General features: G+C 54.1%; 1 protein-coding gene across 1 annotated transcript in view; it reads left to right on the forward strand.

The window, feature by feature from the left end:
- The window catches only part of LOC135976157 (deleted in malignant brain tumors 1 protein-like), a 90,106-nt gene extending 63,077 nt beyond the window's left edge, over window positions 1-27,029 (forward strand). The window contains 8 exon segments of the mRNA XM_065570734.1: window positions 1,704-1,851; window positions 1,853-2,028; window positions 6,520-6,849; window positions 9,413-9,742; window positions 13,748-14,077; window positions 15,447-15,776; window positions 18,628-18,741; window positions 23,430-27,029. Coding sequence (XP_065426806.1) covers window positions 1,704-1,851; window positions 1,853-2,028; window positions 6,520-6,849; window positions 9,413-9,742; window positions 13,748-14,077; window positions 15,447-15,776; window positions 18,628-18,741; window positions 23,430-23,560 — 1,889 coding nt within the window. The 3' untranslated portion in view covers window positions 23,561-27,029.
- The last annotated feature ends 275 nt before the right edge of the window (window positions 27,030-27,304 follow it).

Consider the following 27,304-nt stretch of genomic DNA (forward strand, 5'->3'; position numbering starts at 1 on the left):
TCATATGTCCCATGCTTCGGCCGTCATTCCAGAGGATATGTCCATGCTCATGATGGGTTCTGCTCGATAACGATCCAAAACAGTGCAGATGAACACATGTTCACTTTCATTATCTGATGCCACCAGGAGAAAGTTCATTTTCTTTTTTGGTTGTTCAGGTTCTGTAGTTTCCGCATTGGAGTGTTGCTCTCTGAAGACTTCTGAAAGTATGCTCCACACTTCGTCCCTCTCAGATTTTGGAAGGAACTTTAGATTCTTAAACCTTGGGTCAAATGCTGTATTTAGCTTTAGAAATATCATATTGGGACCTTCTTTGTGTTTTGTTATGTCTGTAGTGACAGTGTTCTTAAAACGAACAACATGTATTGTCATTATGCGAGATTGGTATAATATGAAATATATTGCGGAATGCAGGTAAAATACATAGCAGGAGATACACAATTCTTCCTCAAGGATTTCAGTCACAAATTAAATTAACACATTATTTATTTAACGAGCGTCATCACCATGGATGCATGTCATCTTGAATAGTCGCCGAAGCATGAAGGAGCGTATGAATGCTTAGCATATCCAGCATGTAAATGACTTCCAATGCCAGCTACAAAAATGCCATGTGAACACCTGTTCTAATTTTCTGGTGACATTGTAAATAAGAAGCAGGCAGCATTATCTCCCATAAATGTAAAAAAACTTGTTTGTCTGAGCGATTGGCTGAACAAAAAGAAGGAGTGAGTGGACATGTAGGTTCTAAGTTTTACAGTTATGCAACAAAAAAAATCTACATTTGTATTTTGCACTTACACGAGAAAGAGATTGCACTACAGTACTTTTATGAGGTGAATTGAAAAATACGATTTCTTTTGTTTATCATGTTTAGAGTGCAAATATTTGTAATCCAAAATAATAATAACAAGTGAGCACAGTACACTTTGTATTCTGTGTTGTAATTGAAATCAATATGCTTGAAAACTTAGAAAAACATCCAATGTATTTAATACATTTCAATTGGAATTTTATTGTTTAACAGTGTGATTAAAATTGCAATTACTTTTTTTAATTGTGATTGATTTTTTGTGTTGATCGCATGAGTTAATTGCGATTAATCGACAGCCCTAGTTTGAAATAAAATGTTTCAGGTATTCTGCACTTTCTGAGAATGACATTTTCCTCGAACCTCCTCTAGCCTATCTGTTTCTGGTGTTGAATCTCACTTACCTCCTCACTGCTGGAGAAACACAGGTCCATCACCAGAGACAATCCATAAGTGCCGATAGTGGGAGGGCCGAATGAACATGCTAGATATAAACTAAGCAGCAGCTCGGAGGTGGGGATGGGAGGCATGTGACCCCGCACCCAGATTGATCAAGTATCAGGGGGTAGCTGTGTTAGTCTGTATCCACAAAAACAACAAGGAGTCCGGTGGCACCTTAAAGACTAACAGATTTATTTGGGCATAACAAATTTATGGGCATAACCAAATAAATCTGTTAGTCTTTAAGGTGCCACCGGACTCCAGATTGATCAGCTGCTCTGAGACCGAGTTAACTGTGATTAATTGACAGCCCTAGTGGGGAGTGAACCCCTAATGGGCAGTTGCAGAGGTTATTCAGACCCGTCATTGGGAGGGACTACATCCCCCAGCATCACTAGTCATCAGATGCACATGAACCTCCCTGAGTGTTTATTCCCTTTGGGCTTTGCAGATTCTGGCATTTCAGAAGTGGCTCAGATCCGACTGGTGAACAGCTGGAGTCGCTGCGCTGGGAGGGTCGAGGTGCTTCACAACCAGCAGTGGGGAACTGTGTGTGATAACATCTGGGACATAACTAATGCTGAAGTCGTGTGCCGGCAGCTGTGGGCCAGCATTAACAGCCCCAAGAGGGGCTCGATTTGGGCAAGGGTCAGAGCGTATCTGGCTGGATGACGTTAACTGCACAGGGACAGAAGCTACCCTCTCCGATTGCAGGGCTCGGCCTTGGGGAGACAATAATTGTGACCATGGAGAAGATGCCGGTGTTGTGTGCTCAGGTAAACTTCTTCCACCACTGTGCATGTTGCAGGGAGAAGGGTGGGAAGCTCATTATTGGGCGTTGTCCCCTCACTTCCAGTGCTGACCCCACCATGGTGCTTTGGGACCTGAGCTTCAGGGATCAATATGGCGGTTTAAGTAAGGGGCGCTCTCCTCTCAAGGTCTGTGCTGCCCCTAATCCCCTTCTGTGGTTCTATGGGCCTGTGCTGTAGGGAATGGGGCACGGGCTCAATGTGGTGCCAAGGGCCCCTGGCATGAGGAAGCATTGTTTGTACCTGCTGGGGGGAAGCTTCCTGACTCCCTCAGCCTCAGGCCACACAAGCCGTGCCCTCTAGGTCTTGTGTGGTGATCTCTCTCCAGGTTTACAATTGGCAAACTCCAGCCCCCAGCAGCGCCCAGCCTCTGTCCCACTGGGCATTCACAGCAGTCACAGATCTGCTGCTCCCAAAGGAACAGGGCCCCCGGCTGACCAGCTCCACCTCCCATCTCTGCCCCAATCAATGCACAGCCCTAGAGCCCTTCATAGTGACAACAAGGACAAGTGATTTCACCGAGTGTAGAGATTCGTTGTGATCGGAGATGTGTTGGAACGAAATGGTTCCATGGACAATAAAATCATACCACGCTGACTAGAGCCTAGACTCATTGAATGAGATACTTTTCTGTCTGGTAGAGCAACGCTCACCCCACAGTCCTTCCAGGGTTTTACTCCAGGCTTGGCTGTGATCTCCTGTTCTTGAGACAAATGAAGTCAACCACCTCCAGGGTGAAAGGGAGCTCTTGTCTCCTCTCCTCTTTCTTTGTAGGTATATAACGCTGATAGACCCCGGTCATTGGGATCAAACCTGGGATCTCTGGAGCTTAGTGCATGAGTCTCTACTGCATGATCTAAAAACCAATAGGTTGTTAGCTAAGGTTGTAGAGCAGACTCATTTTATCTCAAATACGTGTTCTCAGTGAAACTAGATGGAACAGAACACAACACCCATGTTACAGGTACAGCCCATTGTCTTCCCGGAGCGGGTCTCTCTTCCGGGACTTCTGCTGAGAGTCCTTTGTCTTTCAAATTCTCAGGCCCCCACTGGGCCAAAACAGTGAATATAGCCTGTCTCCACGGCTGTGCTTTGTTCTATGTGCTGATTGGCTCAGCCGAAGGGATTGCCATGGCGCAGGTGACAAGCTTCACTTCAACACTTCTGGAGCCTCATATTTTACATTTTACATCTCTCTTCAACTATGTCCCATCAAAACATCTTACCCCCATTAGGGCAATGAGTGGGCTGCTGGCTCTTGGTAGCGACCTCACATGCCACCTCTGATGACCTATTGTGCATATATCTCACCCAGGGGATCCCTGTATAACTCTAGGCATCCCTGTGCTGGACTCCTCTGAGGCACAATGGGGACCTGGGTAACTGCAGCTTCCAAAGGCTGGACACAGGAGACGAAATTCTTCCTCACTTCCAGTCCTACACAGCCCACATATTTCCCTGTCCTGTTTCTCAGCTGCCCTGTCCTACCCCGGCTACATGTCCCGGGCCTCTCTACTGTGACCTCTGCAGGTCACTCTCTTGAGGCGCCACGCAGCTCTCAGTGACTGTCAGCTCTTTGTGGGGAACCCTCAGTGCTGAAGCAGCTGGGCAAAAACACTGTCTCACAGCAGGTGATTTCAGCTCTAGTGATCACTTAATCCAAGAGGACTCCTAATGGAGCCTTAATTAACTATTTTTGAAGAGTGGTGAGGGGCAGATTAAACCATGTCTAGACCCCTTACACAGCACCCACACCCCTCAGCAGGAACACCCATCTCCACCCCTTCTCACTCTTGATAGGGGTCTGGTGTCTGAACCCCCTGGTTAGTGAGTTCAGTTCAGTTGTGGGTGACCCCCTCAGTCAGGGCAGGCTAAGCACAGTTCTGCTGCCCTTTACTCAGACAATCAGGACAACAACATTTCACTACCCCCCGCATTCAAGTACTCCAGTGATTTGTAACCCAGCACCAGCCAACACAGCTCTGTCTGCTAGATACCTAGGCAGAGTGAGTGTGTTCTTGTAAACACAGTCTGGTCCTGAAACCTTTCCCCATCCCCAGCTCATCACTAGTTGTCAGGGGAGAGCTCATACAGACCTTGCTTCTATCTAGCTTGTTCAGCCATCTGACTGTGCATCCTCAAGGTCTAGTCTTCCAACGGGGATCTCCTCCACCATGTGTGACTGCCTGTATTGCTGCCCCACAGGCACACTGAGAGATGGGGCTAAGCCAAATCTCTGCATTGCAGCAGTCCCTCTGGCCAGTCCAGTGTTTGCTTCAGGAGGGGGCCGATCTGCTTGTAGGAAGTGTGCATTGCCTCTGCACTGGTCAGAACCCTTGTCTGCCTGGTGCACAGCAGGTTCCTGCCAGCCGTCCCTGCACTCCAGGCAGTTCTAAGGGGGATGGACTCTGGGTGAGGTTTTCAGGGAGCTATGGAGCCAGCACATGTAATTCGATGCTGATGTCAATTTTAGTCTGCAGAAGAGAAGACTGAGGAGGGATTTGATAGCTGCTTTCAATTACCTGAAAGGGGGTTCCAAAGAGGATGGATCTAGACTGTTCTCAGTTTTACCTGATAACAGAACAAGGAGTAATGGTCTCAAGTTGCAGTTGGGGAGGTTTAGGTTGGATATTAGGAAACACTATTTCACTAGGACGGTGGTGAAGCACTGGAATGGGTTACCTAGGGAGGTGGTGGAATCTCCTTCCTTAGAGGTTTTTAAGGTCAGGCTTGACAAAGCCTTGGCTGGGATGATTTAGTTGGGAACTGGTCCTGCTTTGAGCAGGGGGTTGGACTAGATGACCTCCTGAGGTCCCTTCCAACCCTGATATTCTATGATTCTATGATGTCAGGCTAAGGCAACCTCTAATGACACGGGTGACTGTGATCAGCTCCCAGTCACCAAGATGGTTATGACAGAGTCTACCCCCCAACACTGCCCAGTATCCCACTGGAGCGAATACCAGTGTGATGGGTTTGGTTACAGAAACCCTCTTGGGACTGTCACCTGATGTGCTGAGACTACCTCTGAGCCCAGTTTGGGCCTCCAGAGCCCTGTCTTGTTGAGACAGATATGGTAATCTGCTGCAACGCAGGCCCATCGTATGACCCATGCCCCCAAAGCTGCATTCTTAAGTGATAAGTGCCCCTGTCTCTAGCACCCAGACACGCAGCTCCCAATGGGATCCAAACACCAAACAAATCCATTTTACTCTGTATAAAACGTATACAGAGTAAAACACATTACTTTTTTAATGAGGATCATCAGCATGGAAGCATGTCGTCTGGAGTGGTGGCCGAAGCATGAAGGAGGATATGAATGTTTAGCATATGTGGCACGTAAATACCTTGCAATGCCACCTGCAACAGTGCCACGGGAACACATCTTCTCACTTTTGGGTGACATGGCAAATAAGCAGCAGGCAGCATTATCTCCCTTAAATGTAAACAAACTTGTTAGTCTGAGCGATTAGCTGAACAAGAAGTAAGACTGAGAGAATGTGTAGGCTCTAAGTTTTTTTTTCCTGAGTGCAGTTATGTAACAAAAAACAATCTAATTTGTAAATTGCACTTTCACAATAAAGAGATTGCACCACAGTACTTGTATGAGGTGAACTGAAAAATGCTATTTCTTTTACCATTTTTACAGTGCAAATATTTGTAATCCAAAATATGGTAGAAACTGTTTTATCTGACACTTCACCAACAGGAAAGCTCTATAAATCGGCATTTCTGATCTTCATTGAAATGCCGGTTTATAGTCCAGTTGGTGCAGGGCCGGCAGAGGGTTGGGGCACAGGAGGGAGTGTGGAGCAAGCGCTCTGGGAGGGACTTTGAGTGTGGGAGGAGCTTAGTACATGAAAGGGGGTGCGGGGGGTTGGATCCAGGGGCTGCTCACCTTGGATGGCTCCCCGCAAGTGACGGCCTGTCCTGGGCTCTGGCTACTCCTAAGTGGAGGCACGTCAGGTGGCTCTGCGTGCTGCCTCCACCCAGTGCCAGCTGCACAGCTCCCTTTGGCTGGGAACCATGGCCAATGGGAGCTGTGCAGGCAGTGCCTATCGGTGAAGAGAACGCGCCAAGCCCCCTGCCGTGCCTCCCCATAGGAGCAGACAGAAAAAGTTGCCTCTTATGGGGAGACACCTGGGGTGAGTGTCCCCCGGATCCAGCACCCCACACCTGATACCGCGCCCCAACTGCCTGCCCCAACCCTCTCCTGCTCCAAACTTTCTCCCTCTTAGTTAACCTGCATGTTTCATTTACCGGCGCCCCCCATTCTCCCAACATGCCGGATAAAGCAACTTGAACTGTAATAATATAAATTGACAGGGAGTGAACCCCTAACAGGCTGTTGCAGAGGCTGTTCAGACCCGTCAGTGGGAGGCTCCATGTTTACCAGTGTCACTAGTGATCAGATGCACAAGAACCTCCCTGAGTGTTTATTCCCCTGGGGCTTTGCAGATTTAGGAATTTCAGAAGTGGTTCAGCTCCGACTGGTGAATGGCCCGAGTCGCTGCGCTGGGAGAGTCGAGGTGCTTCACAACGAGCTGTGGGGAACCGTGTGTGATGACAGCTGGGACATAACTGATGCTGGAGTCGTTTGCTGGGAGCTGGGCTGTGGGACGGCGTTATCAGCCCCAGGAGGGGCTCGATTTGGGCGAGGATCAGACCGTATCTGGCTGGATGATGTTCACTGCACAGGGACAGAAGCTGTCTTCACCGAATGCAGGGCTCATCCTTGGGGAGACAATAACTGTAACCACGGAGAAGATGCTGGTGTTGTGTGCTCAGGTAACCTCCGTCTGCCACCCTGCATGTTACAGAAAGCAGGGTGGGAAGCTCATTATGGGGCATTGTCCCCTCACAGCCAGTGCTGACCCCAGCATGGTGCTTGGGGCCAGTGTTTCAGGGAGCAATATGACGGTTCCAGTAAGGAGCGCTCTCCTCTCAGTCTGTGCTGAGCCTAATTCCCCTGTTTGGTTCTATGGGCCTGTGCTGCAGGGAGTGGTGTGGGGGCTCAGTAGTGGATGCTCACGCTCTCCTCTTGATGTCAGTGCTGGCCCCAGTGCCCTAGCGGGGTGCTAGGGGGCCTGTGCTGGAGGTAGGGGGGTATCAGTGGGGGGGTGCTCTCCATTTGTAGTTGTGCTGGCCTAATACCCCAGTACAGTCACACCAAGGACAAGTGATTTCACAGAGTGTAGCGATTCGAAGGGTAGCAAGGAGAAGGGTTGGAAAGAAATGGTTCCATGGCCAATAAAATCATAACACATAGACTAGAGCCTAGACTCGTTGAATGAGATACTTTTCTGCCTGGTAGAGCAATGCTCACCCTAGAGTCCTTCCAGGGTTTTACTCCAGGCTTGGCTGTGATCTCCTGTTCCTGAGACAAACGCTGTCAGCCACCTCCTGGGTGAGAGGGAGGTCTTGTCCCCTCTCCTCTTTCTTTGTAAGTACAAACCATTGTCTCTTTGCAGAGGAGGTCTCTCTTCGGAGATTTGTGCTGAGCGTCCTTTGTCTTTGTAAACGCTATGTGCTGATTGGCTCAGCCAAAGGGATTGCCATGGCGCAGGTGACAAGCTTCACTTCAACACTTCTGGAATGTCGTATTCTACATTTTACACCTCTCGTCAACTGTGTCCCATACAAACATCTTCCCCCCCTTAGGGCAACGTGTGGGCTACTGGCTCTCTGCTGTGACCTCTGCAGGTTGCTCTCCTGAGGCTCCACCCAGCTCTCCATGACTGTCAGATCTTAGTGAGGAAACCTTAGTGCTGAAGCAGGCTGGGCGGGTAATTTCAGATCTAGTGATAACTTAAACCAAAAAGGCTCCTAATGGAGTCTTAATTAACTCTATCTTTGAAGAGTGGTGAGGGGCAGATTAAACGATGCCTAGACCTCTTACACAGTACGCACACCCCTCAGCAGGAACATCCATCTCCAACCCCTCTAACTCTTGATAGGGGTCTGGTGTCTGAGCCCCCTGGTTAGTGGGTTCAGTTCAGTTGTAGGTGATCACCTCAGTCCGGGCAGGCTAAGCACGGTTCTGCTGCCCTTTACTCAGACAATCAGGATAACAACATTTCACTCCCCCTGCATTCAAGTACTACAGTGAATTGTAACCCAGCATCAGCCAACACAGCTCTGTTTGCTGGATACCTAGGCAGAGTGGGTTTGTTCAAGTTAATACAGTCTGGTCCTGAAGCGTTTTCCCCTCCCCAGCTCATCACTAGCTGTCAGGGGAGAGCTCATTCCAACCTTGCTCACCTCTAGCTTGTTCAGCCATTTGACTGTGCATCCTCAAGGTCCAGTTTTCTAACGGGGCTCTCCTCCACCACGTGTGACTGTCTGTATTGCTTTCCCACAGGCACACTGAGAAGATCAGGCTAAGACACATTTCTGCATCGCAGCAGTCCCTCTGGCCAGTCCAGTCAGGGGCCCATTAAGCCTAGTCCAGGATCTGCGTCCCAGATTGTAAATGGGCACATACAAATTAGGGCTTCTGAAAATCCATCAGCACGCCAGTCTCTCTATCCCAGAGTTGCTGCCCCTCTGTGAGGACACAACTGTCATCCTAGCTCTGTCATCATTCATCTGAGACAGGTTCTGGGCTGGCAGCACTAGACATGAGTGCAGCAATGGCTGCCACAAAATGATGTTGCCACGTCAGTCGTGGCAAGTCTGGAGGAACCGCAGGGGCAGGTGTTTGCTTCAGGAGGGGGCCGATCTGCTTGTAGGAAGTGTGCATTGCCTCTGCACTGGTCGGAACCATTGTCAGCCTGGTGCGCAGCAGGTTCCTGCCAGGCGTCCCTGCGCTCCAGGCAGTTCTAAGGGGATGGACTCTGGGTGACGTTTTCAGGGAGCTATGGATCAACACATGTAAATTCGATGCTGATGTCAGGCTAAGGCAACCACTAATGACATGGGTGACTGTTCAGCTCCCAATCACCAAGATGTTTATGCCAGTGTCTGCCCTGCAGCACTGCACAGTATCCCACTGGAGCGAATACCAGCGCCAGGAGTGAGGGTGTAAATCTGCTCCCCAGGAGGTTCCTGCCAGCTGTGCTGGGGGTGATCTTTTAAAGTGCTTTGGTGGGAGGAGTAGGTCAGACTGCCATCCAGTCTGCCTAATTAGGTGACAGCCTAGCTAGGTGACAGCTGGCTGGTAGGGGGGGTGGAGAAACTTCAACATTGCCCAAGTGATTAGCCTGGTCAGTGGTGGGGAGCCCTTGAAAAGCAGTGGCTGTGCGCAGAGACCGGTCAGATCCGTTGGCAGGAGGCGCTACATTCCACAACAACACAAGAGATCAGATGCACAGGAACCTCCCTGAGTGTTTCTTCCCTTGGGTGTTTGCAGATGCTGGCATCTCAGAAGTGGCTCCGCTCCGACTGGCGAACGGCCCGAGTCGCTGCGCTGGGAGAGTCGAGGTGTTTTGTAACAAGAAGTGGGGAACCGTGTGTGATGACAACTGGGACATAACTGATGCTGGAGTGGTGTGCAGGCAGCTGGGCTGTGGGACAGCGTTATTAGCCCCCGCTGGGGCCTACTTTGGGCCAGGATCTGACCATATCTGGTTGGATAATGTCAACTGTACAGGGACAGAAGCTGCCCTCACCGAATGCAGGTCTCGGCCTTGGGGAGACAATAACTGTCACCACGGAGAAGATGCTGGTGTTGTGTGCTCAGGTAACCCTCCATGATGTTACTGTAGGTGCTATAGGGTTCGGGTTGGGAAGCTTTCAGCACCGCCCGGTGCTAAGGGCCTGTACTGCAGGAAACCCATTGGGGGTCTACCCTCACAGTCAGTGCAGATCCCAATAGTCCAGTGTGGTGCTAAGGGCCTGTGCTGCAGGGAACAGCTCAGGAACCATCATGAGAGTTGGATGTCAGTGGTGGAGATTCAGCCCGGGACAGGCAGTCACTGTGTGCGGAGCCGATTCAGACCCCTAAGTGGAAGGCACTACATTCCCCAGCATCTCTAGCAATCACAGGTACAGGAACCTCCCTGAGTGTTTATTTCCTTGGGTGTTTGAAGGCTCAGGCATCTCAGAAGTGTCTTTGCTCCAGCAAGTGAATGGCCACAATCGCTGGACTGGGAGAGTTGAGGTGTTTCATAACCAGCAGTGGGGAACTGGGTGTGATGGCAGCTGGGACTTAAATGATGCTGGAGTTGTGTGCTAGGCTGTGGGACTTCATTATCAGAGCCACATGGGGTTAGGTTTGGACAAGGATCTGACCGTCCCTGGCTGAATGACGTTAACTGCACAGGGGCAGAAGCTGCCGTCTTCAAATGCAGGGCTTCAAATGGGGAGACCATAACTACAATTATGCGGAAGATGCCGGTGTTGTGTGCTTAGGTAACTCTCACCCTCCATTGCACTGTTGATGCTGCAGAGAGCCTGTTGGGGAGCAGAATAGAACATGCTTTCCTGTCTGAGTTAGTGCTGACCCCAGTGCCTCACCACTGTGCTATGGGGCTCTACTGCAGAGAGGGGTATGTGTGCTGTGGTGAGTGCTCTTCATCTCTGCTTGATTGTTCTAATTTGTAGAAAATTGATAAGGGAAGCAAAAGGACACAATAAGAAATCTATGGCCAGCAAAGTTAATGGCAACAAGAAAGAGTTTTTAAATTATATTAAGATCCAAAAGTATACTGATAATGATATCGGTCCATGCTTAGATGGAAATGGTAGAAATATCAATAACAATGCAGAAAGAGCAGAAGTGTTCAATAAATATTTCAGTATTGTATTTGGGAAAAATAGATCATATAGTCTCACCATATGGTGTTGATAACACTCTGTTAATTCCTCTAGTGTATCAGGAGGATGTTAAACAGAAGGGAAAAGGAACCCGTGTTAATTTGGGAACACACCACAACCACCATTCGAAAGCATATGACCATGAGCAAATACCCACCCAGAGTATGTTGGGCAAGTGTCCTTTGCCTCATTCAGATCACCCTCATGTATAGTACATAAATACTGTTATATTTATCAACCGAACCTGTAATCCTGCTTCTTCCCAAAGGCAAAACAGAAATGTTGATCTCCCGTGTCTGCCTTTTCTGCATGCTTATTGACAATTTTACCGTCCCTGCCATGCATAGGATCTAGGCCATTCCTAGGATTTCTGTATGTTCCTGATACATTACAAATACTACTTTTTACTGTAGTTACTCCTTTTTGATCTGAGCAGTTAGCTAATTTTCAGGATCAAGTGGGTTGTTTCTGATAGAAGGAGAGATTGAAGATTCTGTAGCTAAGTGGGCGAATGTGATCCTGCGATGTATAAGTGGGGGAATATCAAGTAAGAGGCGGGAGACAGTTATTAACATTGCTGGATTTCTGCAACGCAGTCCTGGTTATTTACAAAGCATGTACAAAGTCCCATCTCGCTGAACACAGCAGAAATCAAACAAAAGGAGAGAGTTTCGTTGCTCACAGTTCAAAGTCTCTTTCAGCTCACCCTGACCCCAAAGCTCTTTGCGTGTTTCAGAAGAACACATGATCAGCGATTCTCTGGCTGTGTCTGGGCTTCTTTGCTCCTTCTCTGCATCATTCTCTGTAACTCAGGACTAAGATAAAGCTTCAGCATCTGCCCCATCGGTTGGTATTGGTGCTGTCTGCACTGATCACTAGAGCTTTCCCCTCCCCAGTGCCTGTGAAATGAAAATTTAAAACAATAACTCCTAGGCACCCAGGTACTCTGCCATCCACACAGGTTTCCTTGTCACTCTGCCTGCTCGAGTTCTATATTCACTCATGGAGACATCAGTTGTAGTTGGATCTAGATTATCAGTGTGTTCAGGGTTCATGCCCTCTCGGTGAGGCCTATCTGTTGTGGACTGGCTGTCTGTAGAAGATAGCAGTTGCTGAGGTAAGCTGCATGCCCTTGCTTTTGGTATCAGCAAGGATAAGTTGTTCCCCTTTTAATGACCATGTAAAGTCCCCTCCAAAAAGGAGTAAGTTTGGGATTCTTTTCCAGGATGCTTTTTCCAGTTGTGTAGCCGCTGCTGCACCTTCTGTCCTTCCTGTACTGGCATTCCATTCTCCTCTCTCCTGGCATCTCGTGTCTGGCACGCTCCCGTCCAGCTCATCTTTTCCTCCACCTGCTGGAATGCTGTCCTCAGGCCACTGAGATAAGGCCAGGGTTATGCTACACAATTACTTCAGTATAACTATGTTGCTCAGGGCTGTGAAAAATCCACACCCCTAAGTGACGTAGTTACACCAACCTCAACTCCCCGTGTAGAAAGGGCTATGTTGGCAGGACAGCGTCTCCATGGACATAGCTCCCCACCTCCATTCGAAATATTTCAAGGTCCACAAATGAAAAAAGTTCGAAACCCCCTGGCTTAGAGCGTCTTCACCAGAAGCGCTACAGCAGCACAGCTGCGATGGTGCAGCTGCACTGATGCAAGTTTATAGTGTCGACCTGCCCTAAGACTCCAGTGTATCTCTGACCTGTACAGGTGCAGGGGGCCTGGCCTGGTCTTGCTGCTGAACATCAAGTCACTGGGAAGCCTGGTAAGATGTGGCCCAGGGAGGACTAGGTATATTCCTGTGGGAAGTTGGCGTGTTTTGGTTGGAGCCTCACTACTGTTAGGGCCCTGGGCTGGGACCCAGTGGAGCATGGTGGGCCCAAGTCCCCCTATTCCAGCCACCCTTTCCCCTCAGGTAGTGGCCCATTGGCTCTGGCTGCAAACCCTTACCCCCTTGTGGATAGGAGCAACTCTGCTGACTGTGGCCATTGGGGCACACAGCCCTGAGGGAGAGGGCAGCCATATCAACCTTACCATTAGGTTCTCTACCCAAGGGCAGCCGAATTGACTCTGACCACTAGGCTGTACAGTCCTGAAGGCAAAGGCAATTATATCAACTCTAGCCATTTGGCCTCACCACCCTGAGGCAGAGGGGGGCTCGGAGGATGGGATACACTCACCCCACACTGGACGGGGTTCGCTCACCCCGTCACAAGTGACTTGATCACAGTCTATAAGTACCTATATTGGAAACGAACTGTCCAGCTGAGAAGGGTACAGTATGATCCACTGGCTGGAAGTTGAAGCTGTACAAATTCAGACTCTAAATAAGGCATACATTTGTAACAGTGAGAGTAATTAAGCATTGGAACAATTTTCCAAGCGGCGTGGTGGATTCTCCCTTGTTGGCAATTTTGGAATCAAGATTGGACGTTTTTCTAAAACATCTGCTTTCGGAATTGTGTCACGGCAGTTCGGTCTTGTGCGATTAGTCAGTTGGCAACCCTGCCCTATTGCATGTCTCAATGGGAACAGTGTTCCCTACACTTTCCATGTCCAACACTGCTGAGTGCTCACTAACTGTAAAGCAAGTCAGGGCGCCACCCCCCACTGCCGTGTGCCCACTCTGCTCTTCCTAAATGAGGAATGTTGCCTGATGGTTGCATTAGCCATAGTGGTGCCGTGATGGATGTTTCTGGGAAGAGGAGGAAATTGTTTACATTCTTTGGTGCAATCTGGGTTATTTACAAAGTCCTGTTTCTCTGAACACAGTAGAAACAAGCAACAGCTGGCAGTTTCCTTGCTCTCAATTTCCAGAGTCTGCCTCTCCAGCCAGTCCTATGTCTCAAGGTGCTACGTTCCCTGTGTCACTAGAGAACAGATGCACAGGAACCTCCCTGAGTGTTTATTCCCTTGGGTGTTTGCAGGATCAGGCATCTTAGAAGTGGCTCCGCTCCGACTGGTGAACGGCCCGAGTCGCTGCGCTGGGAGAGTCGAGGTGCTTCACAACCAGCAGTGGGGAACCGTGTGTGATGACAGCTGGGGCTTGTCTGATGCTGAAGTCGTATGCAGGCAGCTGGGCTGTGGGACGGCGTTATCAGCACCACGTGGGGCTCGATTTGGACAAGGATCTGAACGTGTATGGCTGGATGAGGTTCAGTGCACAGGGGCAGAAGCTGTCCTCACCGAATGCAAGGCTAAGCCTTGGGGAGAGCATAGCTGTAACCCCGGAGAAGATGCCAGTGTTGTGTGCTCAGGTAACACCCAGGGTGGTAGGAGAATCTGCTGCTGGAAGTGGGGTGGGGGATCTGCAGAGGGTGCTAACCCCTGGAAGTCAGCCTAGGTGTGGTGGTGTGTGTATGTGTGTGCATTTCAGGTTTTGTGTGTGATTCTCTCTGTACCTGTTTTTGGCAGTGTCAGTGTTCCCTCCCCACTCTGAACTCTGGGCTACAGATGTGAGGACCCGCATGAAAGACGCCCTAAACTTATATTCTACCAGCTTTGGTTAAAAAATTCCCCAAGCCACAAATTCCTTTCCTTGTCCTTGGACGGTATTGCTGCCACCACCAAGTGATTTAACCAAAAATTCAGGGACGGGTCACTTGGAATCCCTATTCCCCCAAAATATCCCCCCAAGTCCCTTCATCCCCTTTCCTGGGGAGGCTTGAGAATAATATACCAATCAATTGCCTTTAATGTAAGTACAGATCAGACCCCTTATCTTTAGGACACTAAAATCAATCAGGTTCTTAAAAGAAGAACTTTATTATAAAGAAAATGTAAAAGAATCACACCTGCAAAATCAGGATGGAAGGTAACTTTACAGGGTAATAAAAGGATTTAAAACACAGAGGACTCCCCACTGGACTCAGCTTCGCAGTTACAAAAACAGAAATAAAACTACCTCTTAGCATAGGGAAAATTCACAAGCTAAAACAACAGATAACCTAACACATTTCCTTGCCTTACTTACAATTTTTGTAATGTTAGATGGTTCATTTCAGGTAGGTTTTCAGGAGATGTTGTACCTTCTTGGTCTCTCTGTCCATCTGGAGAGGGAACAAACAAAGAGAGCACAAACACACACACCCCATTTGAAAGTATCTTCTTTCCTTATTGGTCCTTCTGGTCAGGTGCCAACCTGACCAGAGCTTCTTATTTGAGCTTCTTAACCCCTTACAGGTAAAGTGATTCAGTATAGCTACTCAGGAGGAATTTTATGCTACTCTTTCCTTTATATTTATGACAGGCAGCGTTTGTGCAGGTGTGTGCGTGAAGGGGTGTGCACATGTCAGTCTACGAATATTTGCATACATGTGCGGCAGTGCGTGTGCATGTGGCAGTGTGTGTGTTTGAGGCAATGTGTGAGTGTGCACAGGGACATATGGGGGTTGTGCATGGGATTGTGTGTGTGTGTGTGTCTGTCTGTTTGTGTGGCATTGTGTTTAGGGGGGTGCAGTGTGTGTGTGTGTTTGTGAGTGTGTGTGCACACACACGGGTGGGGTGATATAGAAATGGCTCCTCTTTGCTCTGTGCAGAACCCCCCATTCCCCCACGTGCGGTGCTGTGTATCAGGGCACCTGGCGGCTGGGAACAGCCTCTCATGCCCTGTGCTTTGTGTTTCAGATCAGGGCCAGCTGAGGCTGCAGTTGACGAGTGGCCCAAGCCCCTGCTCTGGGCGAGTGGAGGTGCTGATTAATGACACCTGGGGTGCCGTGTGTGACGCCGGCTGGGGCCTGCCGGAGGCGGGGGTGGTGTGCAAGCAGCTGGGCTGTGGCACAGCACTGTCAGCCCCGGGGGTTGCTCAGTTCGGCCACGGAGCCGGCGATGTCTGGCTGGAGGGCTTGAGCTGCTCTGGCCAGGAGTCTTTCATCAGCGAGTGCCAGCTGAGCCGGCTGGGTCCTGGGCTGTGTGGCCATGGCTCTGAGGCTAGCGTGGTGTGTGCCGGACAGGCCGGTGAGTGCCCAGCGCCATAGCCATGCCCATGTTCCTGCAGACACGGGGTGGGTGGGGATGACACCCTGGCCATGCCAGGGGGAGGCCGGTCTCCAGCTGGGCAGCGCCAGGGCTTCTGCCTACCACACTGAGGTTACTGGCTGTCCCAGCGGTTCCCACAGCCCTGCTCAGCCTGGGGCACCACTCCTGGGTCTCTGAGCCGCCTCCTCCGCCACGGGGCTCCCTCTCCTGCCAGCCCTGGCTCCGGCGCTGGAGGCTGCTACCCCTGCAGGCAGACCCAGAGCACAGATCTGGGGGGCAGAGAGCCTGTGGGGCCTGGGGGAGGAGTCTGGGGGGCAGTGCTTGTTGGAGCAGCCTGGGAGGGGCCTCTGGGAGCTGGTGCCCCCAACCCCCTCTCTAACCCCCCCCCAATCCTTGGGCTAGGAATGGTCCCTGGGAGCAGTAGTCAGAGCTTCCTCCAGCCCCACATGCATGACCTGTGTTCAGGCTGGAGTCTGAGCTGGGACCCGTGAGCCACCACCAGCCCAGGGCCCTGCACAGCTCCACATGCCGTGCTTCTCCTCGGGGTCTGTGGCAGGGGGACAGGGTCAGCGACCAAGGTGCTGAAGGGAATGGACTCAGCTCTGCATGGGGCTGTGGGATTGGGCAGGGAGGTGGCCGCAGGGTGGGCTGCGGAGTGGGGGTCAGAATTGGCCCCATAGGGGCTGTGGGGCAGGGGAGGGAGTCAGCCATGGGCGGTGGTGGATTATACAATGGGCCTTCTGGGGTCCATGCCCAGGGGCCCCAGCCAATTGGACGCCTGGAAAAATGGGGGCCCCACCCCCAGCAGAAATCCTCTGTAGGGAAACAGAAGCCCAGAGCCCTAGCAGAAGCTCCAGGTGAATTCAATCCCTGGCAGAAGCACCGGTCAAGCGGGCGGGATGGGGGAAGCCCCAGCTTGGGTGACCAGGTGTTCAGTTTTTTACTGGAACATCTGGTCCAAAAGGGATCCTGGTGGCTACGGTCAGCACTGCTGACCGGGCCATTGACTGTCCGGTTGGCATCGCCATACAGCTGGGCTGGCAGGCTCTTTGCGGCTCCCAGGAAGCAGCTGGCATGCCCCCTCTCCAGCTCCTACATGTAGGGCAGCCAGGGGGCTCCACACGCTACCCCTGCACCAAGCACCACCTCTGCAGCTCCCATTGTCCAGGAACCACAGGCAACAGGAGGTGTGGGAGTGGTGCCTGTGGGCCGGGCAGCATGCAGAGCCTTCTGGCTACACCTCTGTGTAGGAGCTGGAAGGGGGACATGCTGCTGCTTCTGGGAGCAGCTTGAGGAAAGTGCCACCCAGAGCCTGCACCCTGACCCCCTCTGAGCCCCAACCCCTCGCCCCAGCCCTGATCCCCCTCCTGCCCTCCGAACCCCTCGATCCCAGCCTAGAGCACCCTCCTGCACCCCAACTCCCTCATCCCCAGCTCCACCCCAGAGCGCACACTCCCAGCCAGAGCCCTCATCTCCCCCACCATGCCCCAACTCTCTGCCCTGATCCCCCTCCCGCCCTCCAAACCCCTCGGTCCCAGCCCAGAGAACCCTCCTACACCCCAAACCTGTCATCCCCAGCCTCACCCCAGAACCTGCACCCCCAGCCAGAGCCCTCACATCCCCCATCCCCCATCCCCCAATCCCCTGCCCCCGCGCAGAGCTCTCTCCCATCCTCTGCAGCCCCACCCCAGAGCCCACACCCCCAGCTGGAGCCCGCACCCCTTCCCACACCCCAACCCCCTGCCCCAGCCCAGAGCCTCCACCTGCACCCTAAATCCCTCAAGCCCAGCCACACATCAGAGTCTGCACCCCCAGCAAGAGCCCATACCCCCCCCCAGCACCCCAGTCCCCTGAACCAGCCCGGTAAAAATGAATGAGTGAGTGAGGGTGGGGAGAGCGAGCGACGGGGCAGGGGAGGGAATGAAGTGAGCAGAGGCGGGGCCCCAGAGAAGGGGTGGGGCATGGACAGGGCCTCAGAGGAGGAGCAGAGCAGGGGGTGGGGCAAGGGTGTTTGGTTTCATGCGAGTAGAAAGTTGGCAACCGCTGTGGCCCCAGGACTGGAGGAGTGCTCACTCCCCACTGCAGCCCTGGGATTGTGGCAGGGGGGACAGAGCTTCTCTGGCCTTGGGGCTGCAGTGGGGGGGGCACAGAAAGGAGCAAATGGATTGTGGGCATGCAGTTCGGGGGTGGAATGGGTCAGGACTCTCAGTGGAACAAGGGCAGGCCTTTCGTGGAAGAAGCAGAACAGGATGGGGCCCTGGGCGGGGTTGCAGGTGGAAGGGGTAGGGAGGGGCCCCCACTTGCTCTGGCCCAGGGCCCCAGGAAACCTAAATCTGCCTCTGGCTGTGGGGGGAGACTGTGGGGTAGGGTGACCATATTTCCCAAAGAGAAAATGGAACACCACATGGGGCTAGCCCAAGCACTTTCCCCCCCCCCCCCGTGCAGGGCTGGTCCAAGCCACTCACCCGAGTCCTGCCTGCCCCCTCATGCCAGGCTGGCGTGGTGTCGCTACTCACCCAAGCCCTGCCTGCCCCCCACCCGACCCCTGCCTCTCCCCCTGCATGGAGCTGGCATTGCCACCTGCCCCTCCAATGTTCCTCTGCACCCCACTTTTTGACAAATGCCCATGCTTGCCAAAAAATTCAGGACGGCTGGGACAGGGCTTAAAAAAGGGACTGTCCTGGACAAAACGGGATGTATGGTCACCCATAGAGGTTATGGGGCAGAGGAGGAGTCAGCCTTGGCAGGGGCCTGTGGGTGGGGAGGGAGTCAGTCTCAGGGGCTATTGGGCAGAGATGGGGCACAGCTCATTGCCTGGCTCTCTCCCCAGGCCCTGGGCTACTCTGCTCTGTGCTCCTCGGCCTGGGTGCTGTTGTGGTGCTGATCTGTGGGGTCCTGCTCTGCTGGAGGATGCGTCGGGACAGAGCCGCTGGGAACCCCCAAGGTAAGAACCCTGAACCCCGAGCACAGCGCTGCAAGGCAGGGCACCCCGTGTGATGAACTGGGACTGTTCTTAAGGTAGTCTTTGAATGCTGATTGGGGAGTGTTGGCTGGGAAGGCAGGGGAGTGTGGCTAGGATGGTCTGCATTGGGGGGATGGGAGACTGGCCTTGAGGAAGAATACCTGAGCAAGTAACGTGAGAACCCAGGAAGGGGTTAGAGACCAGGTGACACCTTTGCCTGGGACACTGAACAAAGGTTGGGGGAGGGGAAGCTGGGAGAGAGGGAGTGGCAGGAGCTGGCTGGTGGAATGGCTGGGAGGAAGCTAATTGCCCAGCTGGAGGAGAGGGATCGCTTGGATGAACCGAGCCCTGTCCCTGAGAGAAGCCGCCCGGCGGATGCAGCGTGGGCCCCAAGGCCTGACATGGCTGGGAGGGGTCAGACTGCTGCCGAGGACATCCCGAGACCCTGCCTACCTATATCTAGGGGAGGGGTTGGGGTAAACCCAGCGAATACCGAGGGCACCCCAATCCCAGCGGCCAGCAGGGGATCGTCCTGGTGGAGTTTCCCATCCCTGGAACGGAGGCGGCTGGAATATGAATGGGAGATGAGACGGGAAGAGCTTGAGTTAAGGAAGCAAGAACTGAAGCAGGAGCGGGAGGAGAAGGAGAAACAGCGTCAGCATGAGGAGAAACAGCGTCAGCATGAGCAGGAAGAACGTGAAAAGCAGCGGGAGGAGAAGGAGAAACAGCGTCAGCATGGGCTGGAACTGGCCAGGCTGAGGAGCAGTGGGGCCCCAGCTGCGGTGAGTGAGTGGGGACCCAAGACTGCAAAGAGCTTTGATAAGTGCTTCCTGGCCCAGCGTAAGGAGGGGGAGGACATGGATGCCTTCTTGACAGCCTTTGAGAATACCTGCGAGCTGCTCCAGGTTGACCCTGCAGACAGGCTCCAATTTCTCATTCCCTCACTGGACTCCACAGCCAGGGAGGTGTACAGCTGACTGAAAGGGGTGGAGACAGGGGACTACGAACTGTTTAAAAAGGCCCTGCTCCGCGAGTTTGGGCTGACTCTTGAGATGTACCGAAAAAGGATCCGGAGTCAGCGTAAAACCCGTGAGGTCAGATACCTACAACTAGCCAACCGGACGCAGGGGTATACCCGCAAGTGGACAGCTGGGGCCCAACCTAAAGAAGACCTGCTTGACCTGTTCGTACTGGAGCACGTGTATGAGCAGTGCCCATCCGACCTGAGGCAATGATTGATGGACCAAAAACCAGAGAACCGACAGCACACAGGCCAGCTGGCCGACGAGTTTGTGAACAGTCGGGCAGGGGATGACAGGGAGGAGTCCCAAAGGAACAGGTCCACCACAATGCAGCGAGAGAGTCACGAGGGGACCTCCCAGCAGGGAAATATGGAGAACCCCCACCAAAGGGGAACATCCAGCGTCAGGTCCATCCGACCCGCTCAAGGGGACCCACGGGACATGGGCTGCTATCACTGCTATCACCAGAGAGGCCACATACTGACCCAGTGCCCCAAGCTCAGGGACAGACTGAGCAGACCGAACCCACAGAGGGTCAACTTGATAGAGACCCAGCTGGACAAGAGGAAGATGGCCCAGGCAAGCGGGGCGGACAGCTTCCCAACGGCTCAGGAGGGAGGAGTACCCCAGGCCAGCTCCTCTTGGGGGCTGGATGCTCCGGACACCGGGTTTTCCATTTACAGGGTGGATGCGGGGCGCTCCCTGCAGAGCGAGTGCCTTGTTCCCCTGGAGGTGGATGGGAGGAAGGTCAATGGATATTGGGACATGGGCGCTGAGGTACGCTGGCCCTGCCCGAGGAGGTAGCTTGAGATCAGGTGATGCCCAACACCTATCTAATCCTGATGGAGGTGGGCGGGACCCCATTCAAGGTGCCTATGGCAAGGGTACCCCTGAAGTGGGGTCCAAGGAGGGCCACAAGGAAGTGGGGGTGCACAACCATTTGCCCACTGAGGTGTTAATGGGGGGGACCTGGAGGACTGGCCAAGCAACTCCCAGGGTGTCCTGGTCATGACCCGTAGCCAGAGCCGGCAAGGGGCACTGCGCCCTGACAACAGGAAGGGTGCCTTGCCTGAGGCGCAGGACCCTAACCTGGTGGGGAGGGAACGCCCAGGGACACGGCTCAGGGAGGCTGCGGCTTCAGACCCAGCCAGCGGGAGGGAGCAGGTGACCATCCCTGTCCCAGCTGCTGAGTTCCGGGCCGAGTTACAGAAAGATCCCTCCTCGCGGAAGATAAGGGACCTGGCCAACCTCAGTGAGGTACAGACCATGGGGAGAGGTGGTCGGAAAAGGTTCCTGTGGGAGAAGGGGTTCCTGTACTGAGAATGGGCTCCCCCAGGGAAAATGGAGCCAGGGGGGATCAGGAGGCAGCTGGTGGTACCCCAGAAAGTATCGCCGCCAGCTGCTGTACCGGGCCCATGACATCCCCCTCTCAGGGCACCAGGGAACCTGGCGCACCCAGCAGAGACTGCTACGGAACTTTTACTGGCCTGGGGTCTTTATTACTGTCTGACAGTACAGCCGATCCTGTGACCCCTGTCAGAGGCAGAGGAAGGCCTGGGAAAAGGGGAAAACAGCTTTAGGACCCTTGCCCATCATAGAGGAGCCTTTCCAGAGGGTGGCCAAGGTTAAAAGGGGGGCTCTGAACCAAGAGAACCCGAATCACAGACGTCCAGACTGGAACGCTGGGAGAAGACCCCAGCCCAGTTGGAACCCCAGGGGCATTGGGGTGGGAAAAGGGCACAGGCCGCATAAGCCTTCCCACATGCGAACTACGAGTGTCATCGAGCACCCCCGACCTATAGGGGGGCGTGAAACTGGAAGGGCCTGGTGTAATTCTCACCAAGGAATGGGAGGGATGTTGGGGGTTCCGTGGGAACGTGGGTAGGTTCGAACTTCCCCGGGTCACTGGCTGAAGTGACCCCACTCAGTTCGGTCTCGAAGGGAGGAGTGATGTGATGAACTGGGACTGTTCTTAATGTAGTCTTTGAATAGTGAGTGGGGAGTGTTGGCTGGGAAGGGAGGGGAGTGTGGCTAGGATGGTCTGCATTGGGGGATGGGAGACTGGCCTTGAGGGAGAATATCTGAGCATGAAACGTGAGAACCCAGGAAGGGGTTAGAGGCCGGGTGACACCTTTGCCCAGGAGACTGAACAAAGGCTGTGGGAGGGGTCGCTGAAGAGGAAGTTTCAGGAGCTGGCTGGTGGAATGGCTGGGAGGGAGACAGGGCTCTGACCTCCCAAGGGGGCTGTGGGGCCCTGGGACACCAAGATGGACCTAACTGAGGGGGTCCTGTTGTCTGTGCCTGCAAGACCTGTTTTGGACTGTATTCCTGTCGTCTAAATAAACCTTCTGCTTTACTGGCTGGCTGAGAGTCATGGTGAATCGCAGGAGCCTGGGACAAGGGCTGCCCTGCCATCCTGACCCAGGAATCCAGCCCCAGCTGGAGCCCAATATCCCTGAGCTGCAGCCCAGTGCCCCGTCCATGCCCTGCGCTGCCTCCCTGCATGGGAACCTTCTGCTCTCAGAGCTACTGGGGTCTCTGCTCTAACTGCCATGCACAAGCCCACTGTCCTGGCCTGTGGGTGCCCTGTCCCTACAGCCCTACCCTGGCAGTGGGGTCCCATTCACAAGGCACCCTGGCATGCTGGGTGAGGGTGGACTGGGGGTGGCTAGGGTTGCCAGGCATCCGTTTTTTGACTGGAATGCCCGGTTGAAAAGGGACTGGGGTGGCACAGGTCAGTACCGCTGACTAGGCCATTAAAAGTCCGATTGGTGATGCATCAGGGCTAAGGCAGGCTCCCTCCCTGCCCTGGATCTGCACAGCTCCCCGGAAGTGGCCCCCATGTCCCTGCGACCCCTAAGCGCAGGGGTGATAAGGGAAGCTCCGCATGCTGCTCCTGCCCCCAGTGCCAGCTCCGCAGCTCTCATTGGCCAGGAACCAAGCTCTGTGGGAGATGTGGGGGCAGTGCCTGCTGGTGCAGGACAGCATGCATGGTGCAGAGCCCCCTGGTGGCTGTGCCTTTGCCTCAGGGCCGAACATGCCGGCCGCTTCCAGGATTAGCGCGGAGCCAGGAGAGGCAGGGAGCCTGACTTAAGCCCGCATTACTGCCAACCAGGAGCTGCCTGAGGTAAGCGCTGCCTGGCCAGAGCCTGCACCCTGAACCCCCTGCCCCAGGTCAAAACCCCATCCCGCAACCTCTCTCCCCGAGCCTGCACCCACACCCCAACCCCCTCCCCCAGGTCGGAACACCCTCCTGCACCCTAACTCCCTCCCAGACCCCACACCTCCACTCGCACCTCAACCCCCGCCCCAGGTCAAAAACCCCTCCTGCACTCTCCCTCCCAGAGCCCGCACCCAAAGCCCGAACCCCCTGCCCAAGTTCAGAACCACTTCCTGCACCCTAACTCCCTCCCAGACCCCGCAGCCCCACCCGCACCCCAACCCCCTGCCCCAGCCCCGTGAAAGTGAGTGAGGGTGGGAGAGAGCAAGCGATGAAGGGAGGGGGGCTGAAGGGAGGGGGGTGGGGCCTCAGAGAAGGGGCAGGTGTGGGGCCTCAGGGCAGGGGGTCGGGGAAGGGTGTTCAATTTTGTGCAATTAGAAAGTTGGCAACCCTAGCCTGGGCACTTCATCCTGTCCTCTTGCTTGCAGGCCATGTGCACCTGGAGGAGCTGGGGGCTCCAGGGGCCCCGGCCCAGCCCCATGGAGCAGCAAGTCCAGAGCTCCCCAAGGAGTCCGACAGCGAGATGACCCGGCTGATGAGGGAAGACATGGTGCTGTGAGAGCCGCATGCCAGCTGGGCTGAGCTGGGCTCAGCCTGCAGTGAGACATGGGCTGGTGGGATCGTGCACAGAGCAGCCCCAGGGCTGCCAGCTGCCTGGACTGTGGGAACTCTGCTGGGGCTCATCTGGGGGCTGGGGCTGCTGGCTGGAGGTCTCAGCTCCCCCATTACCCTCCCCAGCTGCCTTGGAAGGCTCCCCTGCTCCATCCCACCCTCCCAGCTTTCCCTGATGCAGCTCCCATGCCCATCCCTGAGCAGCCTGTGCCCAGCCAAGCAGATGGCATGTGATGCGCCCTGCAGAACCGTTGTCAGGTCCACAGGGACAGCTGGTTCCTTGCCCACAAAGCAACAAGCCCACATGCAGATGAGCTATGGGAAGAGACTGACCACGGGTGTCTGTCTGTGCCCAATGTGCCAGGCGCTGTCTGTTTGTGCCCGATGCCCCCTGAGCTCGGGATGCCAGGCCCTGTCTGTCTGTCTGTGCCCAATGTGCCAGGCTCTGTCTGTTTGTCTGTGTCCGATGCCCCCTGAGCTCGGGGAGCCAGGCCCTGTCTGTCTGTGCCCAATGCACTCTGAGCTTGGGGTGCTAGACCCCATCTGTCTGTCTGTGCACAACGCACTTTGAGCTCGGGGCACCAGGCCCACCAGTCTGTGCAGCAGCCAGCCCGGGTCCCCAGTAAATGATCATGATTGTTTCTAGTATGTAGATAAGGTGCAGAACTAAGTGCAGCTGCATGATGGTGTGTTGCTTATTGGAAAGGAATGGGCCGTGATTACAGATACAGAGAGCCCCCCTCTAACCTTCCCACCGGCACCCTGCCATAATATTACACAGCTAGACTCGGGGACAGCAGCTGTGTCCAGACACGAGCCCTGTTGTGCATTTCATTGCAATGTGCAGGTCAGCCTAAATGATCAGGATGGTCCCTTCTGGCCTTAAAGTCTATAGCTCTATGGAATTGTGTGTATAATGATAATGTAGCACTGTTAGCAACTCCATCCTCTTCCATCCCTGGGGGGTGAAATTAAGAGAGCCCTGCATGGATACAAAATTTGTATCCACATCCAAGCCACAATCTGCAAAAATGATCCACGGATATCTGTGGCTATAAAGCAGATATCCGCAAGCGTGCAGGGCTCTAGAAATTAGGTACTTCCATCTTTCCACAAGAGGCCAACACTTGTGAGATACTTTCTTAGCGGACGCGTCCAAAGTCCATTGGCCTCTCGCTAGGTAGGGTTACCATAGCTCAGGTTCCCCCAAAGAGGACACTATTGTGGGGAAAGGGGGGGATCTAGGGGGTGCTGGTGGGGATGTTTGGGGGTACTGGAGGGGTGTGTGTGTACTGGGAAGGATACCCAGGGGAATGTTGGAGAGGGTACTGCAGCCTCCCTCTTGAGATGGGGGGCAGTGAAACTCCCTGTCATGGTGGCAGGGTGGCTGGCGCAGACCCGGGACACAGCACCAACTGTTAGTCACCGCTTTCCTGCAAGCCTCTCCCCCTCCCCAAGACTATGTGGGTGGGATCCAGGGGCACCAGAAGCTTCCTAACAGTGGGGGGGCCACCGGTGACTGAACAGTGGCCACCCCCATGCCCCTGCTCTCACACCGCCCCTTCCCACACAGCCCCTGCCCTCACACAGCCCCTTCTCCCAGAGCCCCTACCCTGGCACCGCCCCTTCTCCCAGAGCTTCTGCCCTCAACCAGCCCCTTCCCCCAGACCCCTGCCCTCGCACAGCCCCTGCCCCCAGACCCCTGCCCTCGCACAGCCCCTTCTCCCAGAACCCCTGTCCTCGCACCGCCCCTTCCCCCAGGGCTTCTGCCCTCAACCAGCCCCTTCCCCCAGACCCCTGCCCTCGCACAGCCCCTGCCCCCAGACCCCTGCCCTCGCACAGCCCCTTCTCCCAGAGCCCCTGTCCTCGCACCGCCCCTTCCACTAGAGCTCCTGCCCTCGCACAGCGCCTTCCCCCAGACCCCTGCCCTCGCAGAGCCCCTTCCTCCCTCGCACTGCTCCTTGTCCCAGAGCCCGTCCCGTCATACCACCTCTTCTCCCAGAGCCCCTGCCCGCACACAGCCCCTTCCCCCAAATACCTGCCCTTGCACCGCCCCTTCTCCCAGAGCCTCTGACCTCAAACAGCCCCTTCCCCAGGACCCCTGCCCTTGCACAGCCCCTTCTCCCAGAGCCCCTATCCTCGCACCGCCCCTTCCCCCAGAGCTCCCTCACACCGCCCCTTCCCCTAGAGCCCCTGTCCTCACACCGCCCCTTCCCCCAGAGCTCCCTCACACCGCCCCTTCCCCTAGAGCCCCTGTCCTCGCACCGCCCCTTCCCCTAGAGCCCCTGCCCTCGCACAGCCCCTTCCCCCAGAGCCCTGCACTCACACCGCCCCTTCTCCCACAGCCCCTGCCCTCTCACTGCCCCTTCCCCACAGCCCCTGCCTTTGCACAACCCCTTCTCCCAGAGCCCCTGCCCTCACACAGCACCTTCTCCCGGAGCCCCTGTCCTGGCACCACCCCTTCCCCCAGATCCCCTGCCCTGGCACCGCTGCTTCCCCTAGAGCTCCTGTCCTCACATCGCCCCTTCTCCCAGAGACCCTGCCCTCCAGACATTGCCTCTATTTGCTCCAGAGTCTGGGGGAGGCGGGTTGTTAGGGGGGCAGTAGGCCACACCCTTATATTATTTTTTTATTTTATGCTCATTCGGTCACAGTGTGTCAATTACAAAAGGCCTGTGGACAGCCTGTGTCTCTAGCAAGGGGCCCCATGTGCCTGTGGTTAGGAATATAGGTTGTCGGGTGGCTGGGCCATTGCCAAGTAGCCCAGAACCACGCATCTCCCCAACCCTCTTCTTCAAATCTTCACTTGGATCTTGCCCTCTTCCACTTCAGCTCTGCCTTTTGATTTCCCCCAGGCCCTCTGCTCCAGGGCTTTAGTCTGTTTTCAGTCACTTCTCAGAAAATAATCCTTTAGGGCCCTGGACTGGGATGATAAACAAAAGTCAGAAACAACAAAAAAGCAAGTAATTGTTGCTTTACTGCTACAAAATATCTCCAAGCGTGTAATCCCTCGATGTCTGTATTAATCTGGTGTAGTCCCCTGAATGGGGGAAATGATGCCCCATAGTGTGGTGGCCAGCTCTCCAGTCCCCGACCCTGCCAAGGCTAAGATGGTGACCCTGCCACCCTCTGGTGTTTAGGCAGCGGGGACATCCTGTCTGGCCCCACATATGTTCCCTCATCCCGCGACACTTGCCGGGAGTTTTGAGGCACCTGCCCTTCTTCGTTAGGTAGATCCCATCTCTTCCTAGCAATCCTTCTTCCTGGAACAGCATCCCCTGGTTGAAGAACCATATGGTAAGTGATGGGAAGTTGAAGAACCACGTGGGAATTTGCTTTGATCTGTTTGCTATCTCTCATAAATACTTAAAATCTAACTTTTGTAGTTAATAAACTTGTTTTTGTTTTCTCTAAAACCAGTTTGTGGAATTCATAACTGGGAGTTGGGGACAAAAAGCTGTGCATATCTTCCTCCACATTGAGGGAGGGAGGAATTTCAATAAGCTTACAGTGGATAGTTCTCTGTGCAGCGCAAGGCGATACAATGTTGGGTTTATGCTCCAGAGGGGGTGTGCACTTGAGGGGTGGGCAATTCCTTAGCTGAGCTTTCCCATGCAGAGCTGATCTCAGCCTCTGTGTGAAACTGCAGCTGGGCGTTTCCCTACCTATGTGTGTGCTGGTTAAGTGCAAT

The sequence above is a fragment of the Chrysemys picta genome, chromosome 17 (assembly GCF_011386835.1).
Source record: "Chrysemys picta bellii isolate R12L10 chromosome 17, ASM1138683v2, whole genome shotgun sequence".
NCBI classification, from domain to species: Eukaryota; Metazoa; Chordata; order Testudines; family Emydidae; genus Chrysemys; species Chrysemys picta.